Source organism: Quercus suber, unplaced genomic scaffold (genome assembly GCF_002906115.3).
Source record: "Quercus suber isolate HL8 unplaced genomic scaffold, Cork oak 2.0 scaffold_154, whole genome shotgun sequence".
Lineage (NCBI taxonomy): Eukaryota > Viridiplantae > Streptophyta > Magnoliopsida > Fagales > Fagaceae > Quercus > Quercus suber.
In genome coordinates this window covers 1,139,558-1,158,700 of record NW_027069615.1, presented here as the reverse complement: position 1 = coordinate 1,158,700, position 19,143 = coordinate 1,139,558, and the positions used below count along the sequence as shown (strand labels likewise).

Here is a 19,143-nt window from a genome sequence, read left to right as displayed (position 1 = left end):
AATCTCCCATCTGAGAACATAAATTTCAGTTCTTATCTCCACATCTTAAACGTACTTATACTTGTAAAGTAACTATCGCAACACTGATTTTTTTTCTCAGATTCTTTAACAATTTATGACTTTATGTTTTTAGAATCATAAAGGTGGTTTATCAAAAAAATAGAATTATAAAAGTAAATTATAACTTACTTACATGTAGTTCGACTGAAATTCAAGTTGCTTACTTGTAGTTTGAAATTTAACACTCTACCCATTTAAGGTTAGCTCAGTTAGATTTATGTAATCTACATCTATTAAAAATAGAGCTAAATATGTAATTTTGTTTCACTTTTATGTATCTTTTCTCTAAAAACAAAAAAAACATAAAAATACAAAATTGAATAAGATTATAAAAAATTCAACAAAACACTTGTTTCGTGAAATTTCAAAACAAGTTAAACAACTTAAATTTAAATTTCGGCTAAGCCAAGCAGGGATAACTTGTAATTTGCACTAAATCATAAATTTAACCCAAAAAAAAGGCTAACGTGCGCCGAGGGTCCCACTTAAGTACTCAAACATAAAAGCACCAAAAAAGCTAAAAAGAAACCCAACTCACTTTCTCTCCCGCCATCCCAAACTCTCTCACCCAAAAAGAAAAAGAAAAAGAAAAAAAAAAGACTTTTTGATACAATTTTTTTAACGGAATGGAGCTACCGGTGATCGATCTGAAAGAATATCTGGCGGTTCTAAACGGAGATCCGTCGACGGAGAAACCCGGACCCGAAGTTATCGGGCTATGCAAGGAAGTGAGTCGGGTATTGAGAGAAACCGGGGCGCTGTTGGTGAAGGATCCGCGATGTACGGTGGAGGATAACGATCGGTTCATAGATATGATGGAGAAGTACTTCGAGAGACCCGTGGACTTCAAGCGCCAACAGGAGCGTCCCGCTTTGCATTACCAGGTTCGGTTCGTCTCTTTACTTTTCTTTTCTTTTGTTTGGTTGCGAAGATAATTTGATTCCCGAATTTGGATAGTTAGTTCCGGAGTTTAGCTGTTTGGCTGGTGAGAAAATGTGAGGAAAAAAAAAAGAGAGAGAAAAGTTTTGGTCTTTGCATAGTGTTGACTTAGGATCTTAGGGTAACGTTTGCTACACTGAATTGGGATTATGACAGAAATTGTAATATTTATTACTAGTAATAAAGCGTGTTGTAATGTAATAACTAAACCTATTCATTAGTTTGGTTGTGAGTTATAACATTAGAATGAAACTTGACATTTATTTTAAGAAATATTAAAAATTGTTATTTTTAAATTTAAGAGAGATATTTGTTATTTTTTTATAATTTTTTATTTTTATAATTATTAAATGTATATGAAAAGTTTGTTTATTTGAAAATATATTAAGTTTTGAAATTATTGCACTTACTAAGAAATAGCTAATACAACCTTTTAAAGAGGAATGATTATTTCTCATTTTAAAGAATAGTTATTCATAAGGAATGACTATTCCTTGTAATAAAAACATAACCAAACTAAAGAATAATTAAACCATATGAATAACTATTACATTACAACATCTATTATAGTCTACCAAACATGCCCTAGTAAGTTTTTTATTGTTAATTTTAAATGAACGGTTTAGATTTAACTTAAATAAATGTAAAAATTAAAAAAAAAGTGTAAATTAATTTTTTTTAATGCTGATGTGTCACAGACACCAAATCAGACTTATTGGTGTTCGATTGATTTTGTCTAAATTTTTTGATTGTGATTGATCCTAAGTACATAGATGTCAATTTTTATTTTATTTTATTTATTTCCATAAATATTTTATTACGTACTTGTTATAATTTGTTTTCCTTATTTGATTTATTTTATTTCCACATGTAATTTCATTATGCATATTTATATATATTTTATTATTTTTATTTGGGAAATGCTAAATCTTAGTAATTTAAAAAAGCTTATAAATTGAGGTTGTAATGAATGTGATTAGTGCCATTTTCATAATATAATAAATAAATTTCTAAATTACTCTATTTTTTTTTTTTGTTAATTGGTGACACGTTGATTTATTTTGTAATAAAATTCATAGCAATTTTATTTCCTGGTTTGATAGCTCGTTTTGAAATTATACTTTTTTCAAACAAAGACTCGAAGTGTGTGTATATATATACTCAATATACAATCTTTTAATATAGGCAAATAGCCCTTTTTTTTGTTGGTATAATTCAAATTCTAGTTGAGGAAGGGGGAATTTTTAGTCAAAAAAAGGGAAGGGGAATTCAAATGTTAGATCTCTACATTGAAACACTAAAAAGTGTTAGTTGAGTTACAAGACTCTTGGAAAAACAGCCCAATTTTCAAAAGGTTAAAAAAATAACTCTCTTTATTTCCACTATCTAAAAGCATATCCATATCATTTGAGGATACACCTTTAGATTTGTAAAATTTAATGCAAAATATGAAATGAATACATTTCGTTGAAGTGGATCATTTTCCCTATATAAAGTGCACAAAGTATACTATTGTAAGCAGTTTATGATGAATAAAATTTCAATTGACACCTTTTCCAATGGCTTGGTCCTCCCTAAATTTTCCATTGAAACATGATGTGGTAAAATCTAAACAACTTTTTTAATAATGAGTGGTTGAAATATTAAGAACTGAGTTGTGGAGTTAGGGTAGGAGTTCTAGAGGATCTCAGGTTGGTTGGAAAATGTAGAGGAAGTGAAAAAGGTAATAATTGTGGTTGTTTAAAAATGTTAGTTGGATTTAAAAACCTTGAAAAGTTTACTTTTTTATTTTTTATTTTTGGTTCTCGTTGTTTGCTTGGAAAATTAGAGAAAAGAACAGGAATTGTATTTAGAAATGGTAAAAGGTTTATTCAAATTTTAAAAATTAAGTGTTGAACGTTTTGCTGTTGTGGGAATATGGGGTACTGATTAAGTGTGCTCGATATAGTTTACTTGTTGAGGAAATTTAGGCAATGAAAGAGGAAGTTTGGAAGTGGGGACTGGTAAAACCAATTGTTGGTATCTTTATTTTTATTATTTTGTTTGAATGTTATATAAGATGTGATTAAAACTAATGTTCCATGGCTGTTAAATCAATTTTGCACTTTATACTGTTTTACTGTTTTGAATGAAATGATTGGAATTCTGGAAGTATGCTGGGGGTGAAGACTAGAGGCCTGAAAGACCATAAGTGATTAGCAATTAGAGGGCACACTGTACAGTATTTCCGTTTTAATGTGAAGTAGGTCATTAATGGCTTCTTTTGAAAGTTGATTTGTAGAGGAGGTTAAAGATTTGTCTCCCTTCTTTTTTTTCTAATGGCTTTAGATGTTGATTCTTGGAATTAAAGAAAAAGAATGGCATGGAAAATGCTCATTAATAGTGAAAAAAAGGTCCTTCATTAGTTGAGTATTGTCTTTCACTAAAGATATATGTACTTGATGCCCCACCCTGTTATAGGCACCAATTTAATATGTAAATTTGCACTGATTTATTAAAATATTGAATTTTTGGCACAAATGGAGATAACAGGTTGGGGTAACACCTGAGGGAGTAGAAGTTCCAAGAAGCCTTGTTGATGGAGAGATGCAAGAGAAGTTAAAAGCAATGCCGAAAGAGTTCCAACCAGCCACTCCTGAAGGACCAGATCGCAAGTGGCGATACATGTGGAGAGTGGGTCCTCGTCCTTCAAACACCCGATTTCAGGTCTCACATTATTCCTTTTCAAAATTATTTTTATTATTTTTATTTTTTTATATAATATGATTTGATTTGTCCTTTTAATTGTCATCTCTCTTGTGCAGGAACTCAACTCAGAGCCCGTCATACCTGAAGGTTTTCCTGATTGGAAAGATACCATGGATTCATGGGGATATAAAATGATAGCAGCAATAGAAGTAATTCATCAGTGTGGTTCAGTTAACTTGTAAGATTCCTTATGCATAATTTCTAAAGTTATTGTGTAACAATTTTTTATTTTTTGGGCTCAGGTTGTAGCTGAAATGGCAGCAATTGGGTTTGGCTTGCCAAAGGATGCATTCAATTCTCTTATGAAGCAGGTAATACAAATGGTCAACAGCTACAGTTGTCTCACCACTCGTGTCTCTGTCTGTCTCAAACTCATTGATGCTTGTTTATTTTTTCAAAGTAAAAGTGGATGGTAACAAAGAAAGGACTGTTGATTGTGATTTTGTGAATGATATGATGACACATCTCTTTAAATATTTTTCTACTTTCTGTGTGAAAATGCTTACTCCTCAACTTTTGTGTTATGGGATGAGTGACATAGGTCCCCATTAGTCCTTTCCTTTCTGTTCACCTGTTTCTTGCTATCTCTCTCTCATGTTATGCAATTTTGTCCTGTAATCTGGTAATAGCAGATTAAGGGTCTAGAAGTTGCAGATTGAATAGGTCTCTCTCTCTCTCTCTCTCTCTCTCTCTCATTTCCCTTGTTTAATTCTAATTAATTGCTTTATGCATAGGGGTTTTCCTAGATCTGTACAAGTTTAGAGATAAAAGACAAAAAAAAAAAGAAAAAAGAATATAAAGGCAGTGGAGACATAAAGCCCCAATTTGTAAGGTATCTAAAGGGTTGAAAGAACTATATGCTAGATAAAATTTCTCGTTTTGGCTTATCAAAAAAAAAAAAAAAAAAAAAACCTAGTTTCAGTGCAGTCTATGTTTGAATAAGTACACATGTCTTCTTAATTCGCTATTGATATGTGTTTCCAAAGGCTTGAGCAATGATAAATGGGAGAGAAAAGGAATGGGAAAGGTGTGGAGTGTGCATCTTATCTACTAGCCTTTTTCATGCTTTAGATTTTTTTCTTTTGCTATTTTTTTTAGTAATAGTTAAGGCATTGCATGAATCATATTTTTTTTTGTTCCATTATCATGCTTCTATCTTATTAGGTTTATGCACTTTATAACAAGGGCATTTTCCTTTCAAAACCCAGGGGCCACATCTTCTTGCTCCTACAGGGAGTGACCTCCGGCGTTATGGCCAGGAAAGTACTGTTTTTGCAGGATATCACTATGACCTTAATTTTCTAACCATTCATGGAAGAAGTAGATTCCCCGGTCTCAACATTTGGCTCAGAAATGGGCAAAAAGTTGAGGTGAAGGTTCCTATAGGATGTCTTCTCATTCAAACAGGAAAACAGGTAATAATAAAGACTGATGTTTGGTGTTTATTTTTGTGAAACTAATATGGGAAAAGCAATTAAGAGGGAAATGACAAAATTTGAGGCAAGATGTTATAGGGTTACACCATGTCTGGTGTCCTGATGGTAGGAGCTACCTGATTATTGACATTTTTATTTGGGTTGCCTATTACTTGGCTGCTTAAAAAATGAATATATATGTGTGTGTGTGTGTGTGTCTTGTAATTCAATTGAGTGTGATCATAGAAAGTGTCATGTCATTTATTTGTAGAAATGATAGAAAATATATTGTTTATTTACGATATATATTTAAGTATAAGACAATGTCATCACATATAGGAACTTGTTTGCCTTTACTCTTCAACGTGCTCTGGTTTTCATCATTTCTATCCTCAATTCTTTGGACAAGGATTCAATCAAATTCTCAAGTAGTGCGATTGGCTAGCTATGATATATGCATTTCTAATTTGTAGATTAATTATCTCCCTTTTGCATTTCAATTATGCACAGATAGAATGGTTGACTGCTGGAGACTGCATAGCTGGAATGCATGAAGTAGTTGTCACTGACAGGACAATCGAAGCAATCAATCGAGCAACAGAACAAAATCGCAGCCTATGGAGAGTATCTTCAACGGTTAGTAATCTCAATTATACCAGTATCAGCATTACACCATTGTCGTATTTTCTATTAAGTTGGCATCTTTAGTGATCTCAATGTGAATGACTTTTCTATGTCATGTTTATTTATGACCATTTCTTTTTCGATGTAGTATTTTTGATTTCGTTTATCTCTGTTATATATATAGTTGTTTTCCCACATAGCATCAGATGCTGTGTTGAAGCCCTTGGGTCACTTTGCTGAATCATCACTCGCCAGCAAATATCCGTCTATGTGCGCAGGAGAGTTTGTTGAACAGGAGCTTGCGGCTATCAATCTGAAAGGGAACAAAGGAGAGCCTTGATAACTGTTAATAAGTAGTTTCCAAACTGCTTCTTAAGGCTTTCTGGATTGATGAGTTTCAACAAAGAAGGCTGACATTCTGACAAAATGTAATTTCATTGTTCTATGGACAGAAATAATATTGTTTCATTGTTGTATGGCTAGAAAAACAGATTTGATGGCACATTAGAGCTGTTAATTTCAGTAATTTACGTGGTTTTTTCTTGCTAGTTGTTGAAATGTCTTTAAATTTACAGAATAAACAAAATAGTCTCCAAAGTCAAATCCACTATTTTCCTTAACGTGGAAGGAAAGTAGGTCTTATCTTAATTTGTGTGCTTATATTTCTAGCTTAATTTGGACAACAAAATCAACTATTTTCTTTTTGGCAACACAAACAAAAACTGCGATTCTTTAAAATGTGACTCCTATTGTTTAGTATTAAATCATCAATGATCAACCATCACAAGAAAACTTACACTATTCCATATCATTCAGAGACTCCCCGAAAAGAAAATTTGTCTAGAATTTTGTAACAATTGGGATCTTGTCTTAATCCAAACAAAGGAAGAGTTCAAGAATAACTACAAATGTGGAATATGGGGAGGAGAAAAATATCATTGCAAGACATTATTCATAAAAAAAAAAAAAAAAAAAACCTTCCCTAAGGTTAAAAGTTCTGTAGTCTATTACTAATATTGTTGCCAAGAGGAGTTATAGAAGAGCTTTGTCTTGGTCATATCAGTGATGAGAAGGTTAGAAGGCATCAAAAGTCAGACAATCCAAGGAACTATTCAATTCCTCATTCTGCCTTTGAGCTTGCCATTCCATGTCTCTGTTTGATGTCTCTGTGATAAAAGCTCCTACCAAATGGGTGGCATCAGCGGATGGCAATGACCATGTAGAAGAAGAAGAAGAAGAAGCCCCATTACATAGCTTGTGAACTCGAGCATGTATTTTCTTCTTAAGGTTTTCCAATGACAATGATAATTGTTGAAGATCACGTAGACCAAGCTCTTCAATAGGTGCTTCCCAGATAAGTTTTTGTTGGATCTCTTTCCTCAGCTTTTCAATTGCCTCTCCTCGCTCCTTCTCGATTTCCAATTCCTTAAGTTTCATGTCGAGTTCCTTGCTAAGCTCCAGAATTGTAGCCCGTTGGAGAGACTCCACAATATCACCTGTACCAACATTTGTTTGTGGATTTCCACTGTCATATTGGTCTATGATTGTGTTGATATCTGGGTTTCCAAAACAGAATGGCTTGCCTGCAAGGGAGAACACAACTATGCCAATTTTTGCACCACATAGTATACAAAGCTCACTTGCACTCTTGAAGAGCCCACTTTTGCGCTTTGAGAATGTTACTTCACGACAACAATAGTCTGTTATTAACTTGTTTTCGATCTTCTGTCGACCTTTGCTTTTAGCTTTGTTCATTGACATGATTGAGAACTAAAGAAAACTCAGTCTTGCAGGAAAATATATAATGGTTTGTTGGATTTCAATAAAGTGGAATGGAACAGTGATTTATAGGAGAAATTGAATGAAAATTCAGCCTTGCAGAAAATAAATAATGGCTTGTTGGATTGCAATCAAATGGAATGGAACCGTGATTTTTATAGGAGAAATGGAATGAAAACTCAGCCGTGCAGGAAAATATATAATGGTTTGTTTGAATTTTCAAATGAAATGGAACAGTGATTTATAGTAGAAATCCGGAAATATTTTATTTCAATGAACAAATTAACATTATTACTAGCCCGAGCATTTATGAACTTTTTGTGTTTCTTTTACTAGGTGAAACGCAAAAAAATAAGGCAAAAGCATATGTTGTGAAGTGTGATACCTGAAATGCAAAAATCATTGAGAGTGCATTAGTGTGCATAGTGGAACATTTTTTCCAAATTGACTTAAAGATTAATAATTAAAAGAAAATGCTAACGAGTACTCTTAGGGCACTGGTTAATATATAAATCATTTAATTCTCCCCTGCCTCATATATAAAAAATTGATTTGAAAAATGTTGATTAATGTATAGATTATAAAGTAATTGTTACCTGAGAATTAAAACATGTAATTGAAATACAATCTGTTTCTCTTGATTTTGACCGAATAAATTCGTTACTCTTCTATACTTTTCAGATCTATAAAGCATGAGTTTTTTTTTCTTCTCTCTGTCCGTATGATTTCTTTATGTTTTCCTTGCCAGACTTGTTGAAATGTGTTAACAATGATTTCATCTATTGATTTTAGTTCACGTTTATGGACAGGTTCATAGACCCAAAGGTCATCTCACTTCCAATTGTGTTAAATTGATTGAGGATTACTCAAACAAATACTTGCCTAATTAAGAGATGACATTATAGGTAAAAAGCAAAAAAGAAAAAAAAAAAAAAAGGAGGAGGGTGTAAGTATTAAAATATTGTTATAATTATCAAAAGAATTAAAGAACAATGAGAAGAGTCAACACAACTTAGTTCAATGGTTACATTTGACCTTCGAAAGTTTGGACTAAAATTGAGATCGATTGTTAGGTTCCGGCCAAAGAAAACTTAACTATTTCATCTTATTCGAAACCTTAGGTAATTAAAATGTAATAAATTAAAAAAACTTGTGGGACTATATTGTGATTGGATCAAACCACTAAGGGATAATTTGTTTGTCTAAAAAATGCAAAATATATATTAAAGGAGGAGGGTGTAAGTATTAAAATATTGTTATAATTATCAAAAGAATTAAAGAACAATGAGAAGAGTCAACACAACTTAGTTCAATGGTTACATTTGACCTTCGAAAGTTTGGACTAAAATTGAGATCGATTGTTAGGTTCCGGCCAAAGAAAACTTAACTATTTCATCTTATTCGAAACCTTAGGTAATTAAAATGTAATAAATTAAAAAAACTTGTGGGACTATATTGTGATTGGATCAAACCACTAAGGGATAATTTGTTTGTCTAAAAAATGCAAAATATATATTGCTAATTTGAACGGAATTAAGGGACAAAATTGCTAAATGCCATTTTTGGGCAAACTAACAGCGTTTTGCTCTCTTTTTCAAAATAATTAGGGAAATGCCATTCTTTTGAAAATCGAGTTTCTCAAAATCAATTTAGGCCCTATAGCGGCGTTTTTAAAGAGCCGACGTTTTTAGGACCTATAGTGGCGTTTTGTAACTCGATTTATATAAAATCGAGTTATAGGTAAAAAAAAAAATAAAATAATTGCCTATAACTCGATTTAATGGAAGTCGAGTTACAAAACGTCACTATAGGTCCTTAAAAAAGCTACCATAGGGCTCCAGAATTTTTTTTTTTTATTTTTTTATAACTCAATTTTGAGAAAATCGAGTTTCAAAAGAGGGGCATTTTCCTAATTAATTTAAAAAATAGAGTAAAACGCTGCTTAGTTTGTCCAAAAAAGGCATTTAGCAATTTTGTCCCGGAATTAAGAGCCTTGTAGAGTTGTAGTTCAACTAGTTGACACTTTTTTATATTTTCAAGCTATTCAAAGTTCAAATCCCCTATCTCTTATTATAACTATCAAATTATCAAAAATAATAATAATAGTAATATAGAACTCAACAGTTTCATTTTAATCCCAACGTTAGAATACAAAAATAACAATTAATTTTTTTTTGGACTAAATTATAATATGATCAAACCATAAATGGGTAAATTATAATCTACCCCATAATTTATTTTCAGCAAAGATTACAAAGATCCAATGGCAATAGCCAAGTCCATTAGGTACAGTAAATTTAAACATATATCCGCTAGCAACAAGAACACTCCACAACCCCCACACAAAAGAAGAAGAAAATGAACAGTAACATATATAATGCAGATTGATAGAAGCTATCATGCTTCGTTCCCTTTCAGATTAAGAAAGCTAAGCTCCTGTTCCATAAGCTCTCCTGCATAAATTGGTGGATAGTTGCTGGCAAGTGGTGATTCTGCAAAGTGGCCCAAGGGCTTCAACACAGCATCTGATGCTATGTGGGAAAAGAACTACATATGACACAAAACAAACAAAAGAGGAGGTCAAAAATACGTGATGAGTGATGTTTCGTCACCATGTGTCTTAGGTGACGAAATAAGAACATTTCGTGATGAAATTTTTTGTCACTATAGTGCCTTGTTTGTTGTAGTGAAAAGTCATTCACATTGACAACGATAACAACAGTAAAAATCATGCCTAGTTTTATGATATCATGATTGGCTATATTTCTTTAACGGACTAATCAAGATCAGTTACGTACATTTTTTTCCGTTATTCTATTCTATTCTATTCTATTCGGAATTGTATTTATTTTTAATAAAAAGAACCATATGGTAATAATTAGTTGAGATCACTTACAGTTGAGGAGACTCTCCATAGGCTGCGATTTTGTTCCTTTGCTTGTTTGATCGCTTCAATAGTCTTGTCAGTGACAATTACTTCATGCAGGCCAGCCATGCAGTCTCCACCAGTCAAATATTCCATCTAGCACATAAAAGCAGTGCAAATGGGATAAAATTAATGTACAAATTAAGAATGCATTACTATAGGCTCTAGCTAGCCAGCCCCATTACTTGATTTTTTTTTTTTTTTGGTGATACAAGATAGAATTCTAATTTAGTTTAATCTAAGTGTATATGTGTGTGAAACTCCCTCCTAGAGATTTAAACTTTGACCCTTACTCTTCACACCCCACAAGTATTTATACTTGTAAAATGACCACCACATTGATTGAATCCTTATCCAAAGACTTCAGATTCAGCTTAAAAGTGGAAACCATAATATTTGTCTTATACTTGAAATATATAATAACAAAAACAACATATTTTCTGCTATTTGTATGACTGAATGATTTCAAATTTGCTATGATTATAAATGATATACAGTTTCATTAAAACAGAACATATTTTTTTTAATGTACATAAGCTAAGTAATAGGAAGCCCAAATAAAATTTGCCAATTATCAGTTTGCTCCCTACCATCATTAGGACATCCGACATGGATGTAACTCCACAATGTCCTATATAAGTGAAGAAGTGAAGTTACGATTATTATAAATTTTGTTATATAAACTCTATAAATTAATGTTGTAGAGGGTGAAATTTTCTACCAATCATAAATTGTCATATCAAACCACTAAATTCATGTAGTACATTTAAAACGGTCAATTACAAGACGCTGTATGCTACTTAGTGGGTTTCACTGTCATTATTCAGAGGCCAATAGAAATATTCCAAGTGTTTCTGAATAAAAATTATAAAGAAAACCCAAGAGCCTATCACGTCAACACGTGTTAATTTAAATGACATAAGCAGTCTAATTAAAAACTTCCATGTGTTATTTTAAATTAAAACACTTTGGCTAATCACATAATGCCATGTGTTCCTTGGAGAACAAGACATAAAGTCCATCCATTTAAATTATGACTAGTGTTCATAGCCAATCACGTGTGATCATACCTCCCCAAGACTCCTATAAATAGAGACCCTCCTTAGTCTTATGGCGGAGATTCATACACATTCAAAAGTCTTGAACCTTTGTCGGAATCAATCTCCAAAGCCTCCAAGAACTTCAAGAACTTTGCCTTTGAAGACGAAGAACATTCAAAACAAAATCATTCAAGTCATCCTTCTAGATCTCAAAGTTAATTGGAATCAAGCTCAAATGCCTCCATAAACACCTAGAGACTACAAATTAGTGAAGCTCTACAGATCTAGGCCTCCAAAATCTCAAAAAACTTTCACTACAAATCTTCAAAGAAGAAGAACATTCGAAGAACATCCATCCAATTCATTCTTACAAGTCTCAAAGTTCTACTGGAATCAAGTTTCAAAGTCTCTGAAAAACTTCAAAGACTTTGATCCATTGAAACTTCATCGGATTCAAGCCATAAAGCCCTCAAAGAACTTTCACCATGAATCTTCGAAGATCAAGAACATTCGAAGAACCTACGAAGAATGCAAGGAACAAGAAATCTCTAACAAGCACACAACCAAAGATTCATCGCAATTTCATTCCAAAGAGCTTTCAATCCACTTTCCAATCCAAGTGGAGGGAATCTTGTGTTCGAGTCAAGACTACATCGATGCTATACTTGAATTGAAGATTTTTTTTAAGGAGATCGAATTAGAGAATTATTCTATTGTATTAGAATCAAAACATAGAGAATTGTACCTACAAATTCATTAATACCAATTTACACTTGTGAAACATATTCAATTGTTTGATTTCCAAACTTGAGACTTTGGGTTTACAGATGTCTCCTTTAAACAGAAAAAAAAAGAGTAATTCAGAAATTTATTCATTAGGTTATTAATATAGCACTAATCACATTCATTGATACATAAATTTGTAATTCAAAAAATAAGAAAAAAATAAAATTGATAATAATTTTAACATTTTTCATAACATATTGTATACTGCTTTGACTCTCTTAATTGCTTTTACAATTAAGTCAGAAGTTTTGTGTAGCAAACTAACTCATAATATGCAACCATGAACACCAAACATCACCCCATTACTACTCATACCTGCTTTCCTGCTTGAACAAGAAGACATCCTTCAGGAATTGCCCCCTCAACTTTTTGCCCATTTTTGAGCCAAAGGTTTAGGCCAGGGAATCTACTTTTTCCATGAATGGTGAGAAAATGAGTGTCAAAGTGATATCCTGCAAGCACAGCACCTTCCTGGCCATAACTTTGGAGGTCACTCCCTGTTGGACCAAGAAGATGCGGCGCCTGTATTTTTAAAAGAAAAGGCACTTGTTATAAGTACATATTAATATTATTGCACAATATGGATATGAAAAAGAATATAACTCATACAATGCCTTGCTTAGTCATTACAAAAAATTAAAAAATTAAAAATTCTAAAGCTTGAAAGAACTTTTACAAGGTTAGTGAAATACTAAAAGACCCTACAAGAATTCACAACAATTTCATAACATTTCTAAATTAGTCTATTACCTCACAGATGGACCATTTAAAAAAAAAAAAATAATTATAGATTGTGGTGGGAAGTAAGCTAATTTGGGAATGTTGTGAATTTTTATTGTCCCTAGGTTTATTGTTTAATACAATATTCTATGAGTATAATAATGTTTTACTCACTTCTTTCATATGAATTATAAATCACATTATAAATTTAATTAATAGGATCTATTATTAGTTGCAAAGGAGTACTACGACATTATTAGACTTCCGGAATATTGTATAATTACTTCAATTTGATAAGTTGTGATTAAAGAATTATCACTTTGACACGAATTTATTATTAAGGTTATTTTTATTATGCATCAATCACAATAAATTATATCATTAATTATTAAAATTTTGTCTTCTTGATTCTGGGAAGGCTAGTAGGCAAGATGCACACTGCATATCTTATCCCTCCATAAAGGACTTTTCACTAGAGCACCAAATCAAGTTGTTCAAATAAAAAAAAAAGTTGTCACATTGTCTGAAATATATAATACACGGTCATCTCATTTTCATCACAAACATGAACAATTATGCAGCTTTCAAAAATACTCTTTTGTTGCTTTATATCGAGATTTGAAGCAATTTTGCACTATGCTTTAATTTTAGGGAAAATGCAAAAAGGTCCGGTATGGTTTGTCCATAAATCACAAACCCCAAAACTTTGAAGCATGACACATAACCTTCTATGATGTGGACTATATTGTGTTACTATTATGTGTGAGTTTGGAATAGTTAAAAAAAACTTTTTATATTTTTTCGTTTATTTGTTTAGGTAAGTCTCGCTCTTTTTTTTATGCTTAATTTTTCTCAGCCAACTTTCCAACAATTAAGAAATAAACTCAAAGTAAAAAGTTAATCCAATTTTGATATCATTTGGGATGATGTGTGATTTATGTGTTTACGGGAATTTATTAGATAATAATGGAGCAAGAAGCATATAAGAGGAAACTTGACGAGATGAGAGTGGATCAATATGTGTTAAATTACCAATTGTTCTAAGAACTTAAATTATTAGGATATGATAAATTTAATCATTTAACCACATATTTCTAACAAATATGAATGAATATGATGTGGTTGTAGTTGGTGATTTGGGGTTTTGCATTGGTGGTGACACAGCTCGGTGGATGGAGGCCCGTAGTTGGGGATCACTAGTAAATCAAGGTAGGGGTGTCCTACTTTGGGTTTCATCACTTGGGGTTTGTGCTTCAATTGACGGAAAACTCAACTCAAAATGATCATGTTTTAGTGCTAGCTTTTATTTCTTAACAAACTTAAAATGATCACTTTTTAGTCCCTAAAAGCTTAGAATATAGTCAATTTTAGTTACTAACGTGACTAAAAATGGCTAATGGAGTGATAATATATTAGTATTTAGTTTGACTTCATAATTTAAGGGACTGAACATGATTACTTTAAGTTTCAAAGAATAAATTTGCTTCTAAGTTATAATTTAGGGACTAATTGTGTGTGTTGCTTTTATTAATTTTTTTTTAAGTGATACACACTAATGGTGTGTGTTACCTTCCTCCTCCCCCCACACCCACCCCCCCCCCCCCCACCACAAAAAAAAAAAGAAAAAAAAAAAGGAAGGCGACACACAAACATTGTATTTAGCGAAATTGAGTATTTAAAAAGCTCTACATAAATTAAATAAGCCGAAATAGAGCAAACCCAACAAGTAGACACGAGTCTAAAACAAGCTGAACTGTTGAATACGTAACCTGTTTCATAAGAGAAGTGAATGCATCCTTTGGCAAGCCATACCCAACTGCTAACATTTCAGCTACAACCTGAACAAAAATTTTTGGGTACACAATAACATTAAACAATATGCATAATAAGCATTAATACAAGTGAGCTAAACCACGCTAGATAATGGGTTACTTCTGTGGCAGCCAACATTTTAGATCCCCATGAATTCATGTTTTCAACCCATCCAGGAAAACCTTCAGGTATGACCGGGGCTGCATTGAGTTCCTGCACAAGAGAGATGGAATTTAAAAAAGGGAAAATAACGCAACAAATTTTTAGTCCCAAAATGATGCTCTTTATTTAAAATGAATTTATTTCTTGGTTTAGATTTAATACTACAAGAAAAATGATAGAGATACAAACTTTTATACAAAAAAAAATTTACAAACTACTGATGTGGTGGGTGGTTATTGGTAAATGAAAAAGTGATGAATAATGCTAGAAATACAAATTATTTTACAAAAATGATACAAACTATTGATGTGGTGATTGATTCTTGGAAAATGAAAATGTGATATTAATGGTGGGTTTAGATGAAAACCAACAAGAGGTTGGTCTCATCAACATTTTGTAAAAATGTACTCAAAAGTGATACCCCCCCCCTCCGGTCCCTTTTTTTTGTCATGTTTGAAAAGTCAAACTTTTCAAGGAAAGATCATTTATTGTCTTGTCTATCTTTTAAAAATGTATAAGTTTTCAAAATAACCCTTAAAAAAATTTATCAAAAAATTGAATTAGTAAATTAATAGGGGTAAAATAGGAACATTAGTAAATTAATGACTTTTATTTTTAGAAAGAGGACAATATTTGGAAACATCTCAAAATGGAACAGTGAACAAAAAAAAAAAAGGGACGGAGGTAGTATTAGTGGTAGGTTTAGATGAAAATCAAAAAAAGTTTTGCTACAACAATGATTTGTAAAAATATTATAAAATAGTTTGCACTTGTAGTATTCCTATAAATCTATATGTGTATCTAATATTAAGATATTTATTTTTCAATGACGTGACACTAAAAAATATTATAAAATAGTTTGCACTTGTAATATTCTTATAAATCTATATGTGTATCTAATATTAAGATATTTATTTTTCAATGATGTGACACTAAAAAAAAAAATCTTTATCGAGAAATAGATTTTATTCATAATATACTAATCTAGGTCGTTCAAAATGTATAATATGAAATTGTATATAGATATAAGTTCAATTAAAAGAAAATAATCAGTTAGATCATATGAAATTGAAGGAGAAGGGAAAGATGTGAGACCTTAAATTGGGTTTTTGAAGGACGAGGACCCACGCTCCACATGTAACGCCACTTGAGATCTGGTCCTATAAGAGTGGCTGGTTGGGACTCTTTGGACACACACATAGCTCTTATTTTCTCTTGCAGTTTTTCATCAACCATGGCCCTTGGAACCTCCACTTTCTCTGGTGTTATTCCAACCTGTTATCCCCATTGTGACATAAATTCTTTTCAATATATCTATATATTGTAATAAATCAATACAAACTCACATGTTAAATTGGTGACGACAACAACTCAAACATTGATGGTACTTATGCTTCATTCATCCTTTTATTTCTCTGTAAATTATGTAAACCTTCAATTACTGTTTAGTCAACCACTTGATTGATTGGAAGAATGAAAGAAGCGAAAGTTTATATGATTTTAATTTCCTCATTTAACACTAAACAAAAGTAATTTGAGCTGTATTGACCGTTTCATCCACAGATATGAGGTCTAACAGTTTTCTTGTTCACTGATCTAAGGTCTGGTGGCATCCTCATCCCCATACTAACTCCACCGACCATACCTGACCACCCTAATAGCAATCAATCGCATCGATGCCGGTAACTATTGCTGCTTGATTGGAATCGATCGCTCTCTGCACCACCTCAAACAGGTTCAGTTCAATTCGACTCAATATGGAGTTTTGCCAAACACATAGGTTTAAGTCCAAAAAACATCTAAAACAATTATTTTCTTTTTTGAGAAACAAACACACACAATGGAAAAGGGGTGTGGTTCTAAAACAAAGACACGTCACAAAACTTCACTTAAAATCCATAGTAATTGAAATCGACGAGAATTATGAATCTATTCACTTTCTTCACATTGTTTTAGTTGAGAAACTTAGGTATGATTCAATTGCATGGATGCATTGACCAATGAATTATATGATTGACTTTAGTTGTTCTCAAAAAAGACAACATTTGTGATGACATGGGTATTTTGGACTATTAGAGTACTTGATTACTCCTTGAATATATACATCTCCGTCCCACACAAATCGAATAATTATAAGACCGACTGAGAAACATTCCTTACCCTACCTACCTTATACTACAAAGTTTTTATTTTTGATAATTCGATAATATAATAGGGAGGAAAATTTGAATCTTAGTTCCCCATAAAACCAAACAAAGCCAAACCTGATAACGCAAGCTTGGTCGCTCTTGGGGGCGCTTGTATTCCACGGGACTCTCAAAGTATCGCTCCATCATCTCGATGAACTGCTCGTTCTCCTCCGCCGAACACCTTGGGTCCTTCACCACCACCGCCCCCGCTTCACTCAGAACCTGAGCCATCTGCTTACACGACTCAATCAGCTCAGGTCCCAGCTGCTCTTTTAGCTTTGACGGCTCGCCGTCCAGTTTGTCCATCACGGCCAGATATGGAGTCAGATCGATCACCGGAAGCAGCTTCATTTCGTCACAAAAAAACAAGATATTATTCTGAGTGACTGTGATGGCGGGAGTGTGTTATGATGGGATTGAATTGTGTTAGTTTTTTATTGAGGTAAATTGGGGTCCATTTTTAGGACGATTTCACTTTGTAATCATTGTTGTTTTGTGGCATTGTGTGACTCCAATTCTCTCGTAGGTACACATATTGCATGTGGAATTTGCTGAGTGGGTCTCGTCCTTTTCAGGTCTCATCTTGATGAAGCCATGTCATCTTTTCTGCGATATTGCCATCTGGCGTAATGCTAATTGATATGTGTTCACATTGCGTCGGCATATTATTGGAGCATTGGAAGTAAGCCAAAGTAGAGGCATGTTGTGTTATCATGCATTGTGATGCAATAATTTCTTAGGATATGGAATCAGTTTACATGTTAGAATATATATATATATATATATATATTGTGGTAAATTAGGATATTTTTATAAATAAGTAGATTATAGCTTTGTAGAATGTTTTGTGCTACATGATTTGGTAGTATTTGGAAGGGTGGCAGAGCCATTTGTTGACAGGTAGACAGGAGGGGAAACTATTGAATTTTATTTTTTAATAATTATATTTATGTATTTTTTTAATAAAAAAAGTTATATTTATAAGCAGATTGTAGGAAAAATATCACTTGGTCCACTCATTTTTGTTAAAACATTTATATTATTGTTAGTGTAAGCATATTTATAGATGATACTTAAACAAATTATATTATAATCCTCATACGTAAAGTGATGATATATATATAATAAGTAATTTTTGAACTTTGATTTATTTATTAATTTTTAATTATGCCATTCAATTTTCAATATTTTTTGATCACATGTAATTATAATCACAATCTATCTCATAAACTATTAGCAATTTTTTTTTTTAAAGGTCAAAGATAGAAACTTTATTGGTAAAAAGAAGTATACAAAGCAAGACCCCTTGACCAGAGCTGCCCAGGTGAAACAAAAGCAAACCAAAAGGACTACAAGCACTCGCACAACAGAAAAGCAGAAACGAAAAAGCATTAAGCATTGTCAAGAGCTCCTCTGTGCTGCCATGAGTCTCTGATACTCCTCCAGGAAACCAAGGGTGCCATCTAGAATGAGGGAGTCCAACTCAGCTTGAGGGAGTTTGTCCACCATCATCCAAAACAGCATAAAGAAATTTTTGACCTCATTGGAGCATTTCTGGATTTTCCCTTGACAAAGAGCCCGTATGTTCCTTGCAAAAGGGCATTCCCATGACTACTTATATAAAGGCAATGCCTTATATGATTTTATATATTAGTATCCTTAACTCTAACATAGAATCAAAGCCACTACTATGTCGTTCCAGTGTTTAAAAAAGGTAAAAATATTTATAATTATTTGAAAGAATTAAAGAACAATAAGAAAAGTCATTCCCTATTGTTATAATTAATTAGGGAAAATTAAAATTTATCTCATTGTGATTTTTGACACTATTACAATATAGTCTCTTAAACCTATTATTGTTACATTTTTTATTGATAAAATTTTTATTGTTACATATGTTCTAAGGTTTAGACTAAAATGAAATCATTAGGTTCTGTCCAAAG

General features: G+C 32.4%; 3 protein-coding genes across 3 annotated transcripts; 1 reads left to right on the top strand and 2 right to left on the bottom strand.

Moving 5' to 3' along the window:
* The first annotated feature begins 598 nt into the window (after window positions 1-598).
* LOC112004905 (uncharacterized) lies at window positions 599-6,334 on the top strand. Its single transcript, XM_024037144.2, has 7 exons — window positions 599-944; window positions 3,532-3,705; window positions 3,804-3,896; window positions 3,990-4,058; window positions 4,956-5,162; window positions 5,673-5,798; window positions 5,971-6,334. Exons 1-7 carry the CDS (start codon window positions 687-689, stop codon window positions 6,124-6,126), a joined length of 1,083 nt encoding a protein of 360 aa, XP_023892912.2. The 5' UTR covers window positions 599-686; the 3' UTR covers window positions 6,127-6,334.
* Window positions 6,335-6,860: 526 nt separating this feature from the next.
* Window positions 6,861-7,547, bottom strand: LOC112004878 (agamous-like MADS-box protein AGL61). The gene has a single exon (XM_024037118.2). The coding sequence runs from the start codon at window positions 7,545-7,547 to the stop codon at window positions 6,861-6,863; it is 687 nt and encodes a 228-aa protein (XP_023892886.2).
* A 2,389-nt stretch (window positions 7,548-9,936) lies between these two features.
* On the bottom strand, window positions 9,937-17,629 carry LOC112004903 (uncharacterized). Its single transcript, XM_024037143.2, has 7 exons — window positions 17,276-17,629; window positions 16,107-16,286; window positions 14,970-15,062; window positions 14,807-14,875; window positions 12,633-12,839; window positions 10,462-10,587; window positions 9,937-10,112 (listed from the first exon to the last, which is right to left on the bottom strand). Exons 1-7 carry the CDS (start codon window positions 17,549-17,551, stop codon window positions 9,963-9,965), a joined length of 1,101 nt encoding a protein of 366 aa, XP_023892911.1. The 5' UTR covers window positions 17,552-17,629; the 3' UTR covers window positions 9,937-9,962.
* Between the last annotated feature and the right edge of the window lie 1,514 nt (window positions 17,630-19,143).

Excerpts from the sequence above, each read along its gene's own strand:
- LOC112004878 (XM_024037118.2), bottom strand. The coding sequence starts at position 7,547 with ATGTCAATGAACAAAGCTAAAAGCAAAGGTCGACAGAAGATCGAAAAC.
- LOC112004903 (XM_024037143.2), bottom strand. The coding sequence starts at position 17,551 with ATGAAGCTGCTTCCGGTGATCGATCTGACTCCATATCTGGCCGTGATG. Across the intron at positions 14,876-14,969 it reads AAATGTTGGCTGCCACAGAA|GTTGTAGCTGAAATGTTAGC; the intron begins GTAACCCATTAT and ends ATTTTTGTTCAG. Across the intron at positions 10,588-12,632 it reads TTGTTCAAGCAGGAAAGCAG|ATGGAATATTTGACTGGTGG; the intron begins GTATGAGTAGTA and ends TTTATGTGCTAG.
- LOC112004905 (XM_024037144.2), top strand. The coding sequence starts at position 687 with ATGGAGCTACCGGTGATCGATCTGAAAGAATATCTGGCGGTTCTAAAC. Across the intron at positions 945-3,531 it reads GTCCCGCTTTGCATTACCAG|GTTGGGGTAACACCTGAGGG; the intron begins GTTCGGTTCGTC and ends TGGAGATAACAG. Across the intron at positions 3,706-3,803 it reads CTTCAAACACCCGATTTCAG|GAACTCAACTCAGAGCCCGT; the intron begins GTCTCACATTAT and ends TCTCTTGTGCAG.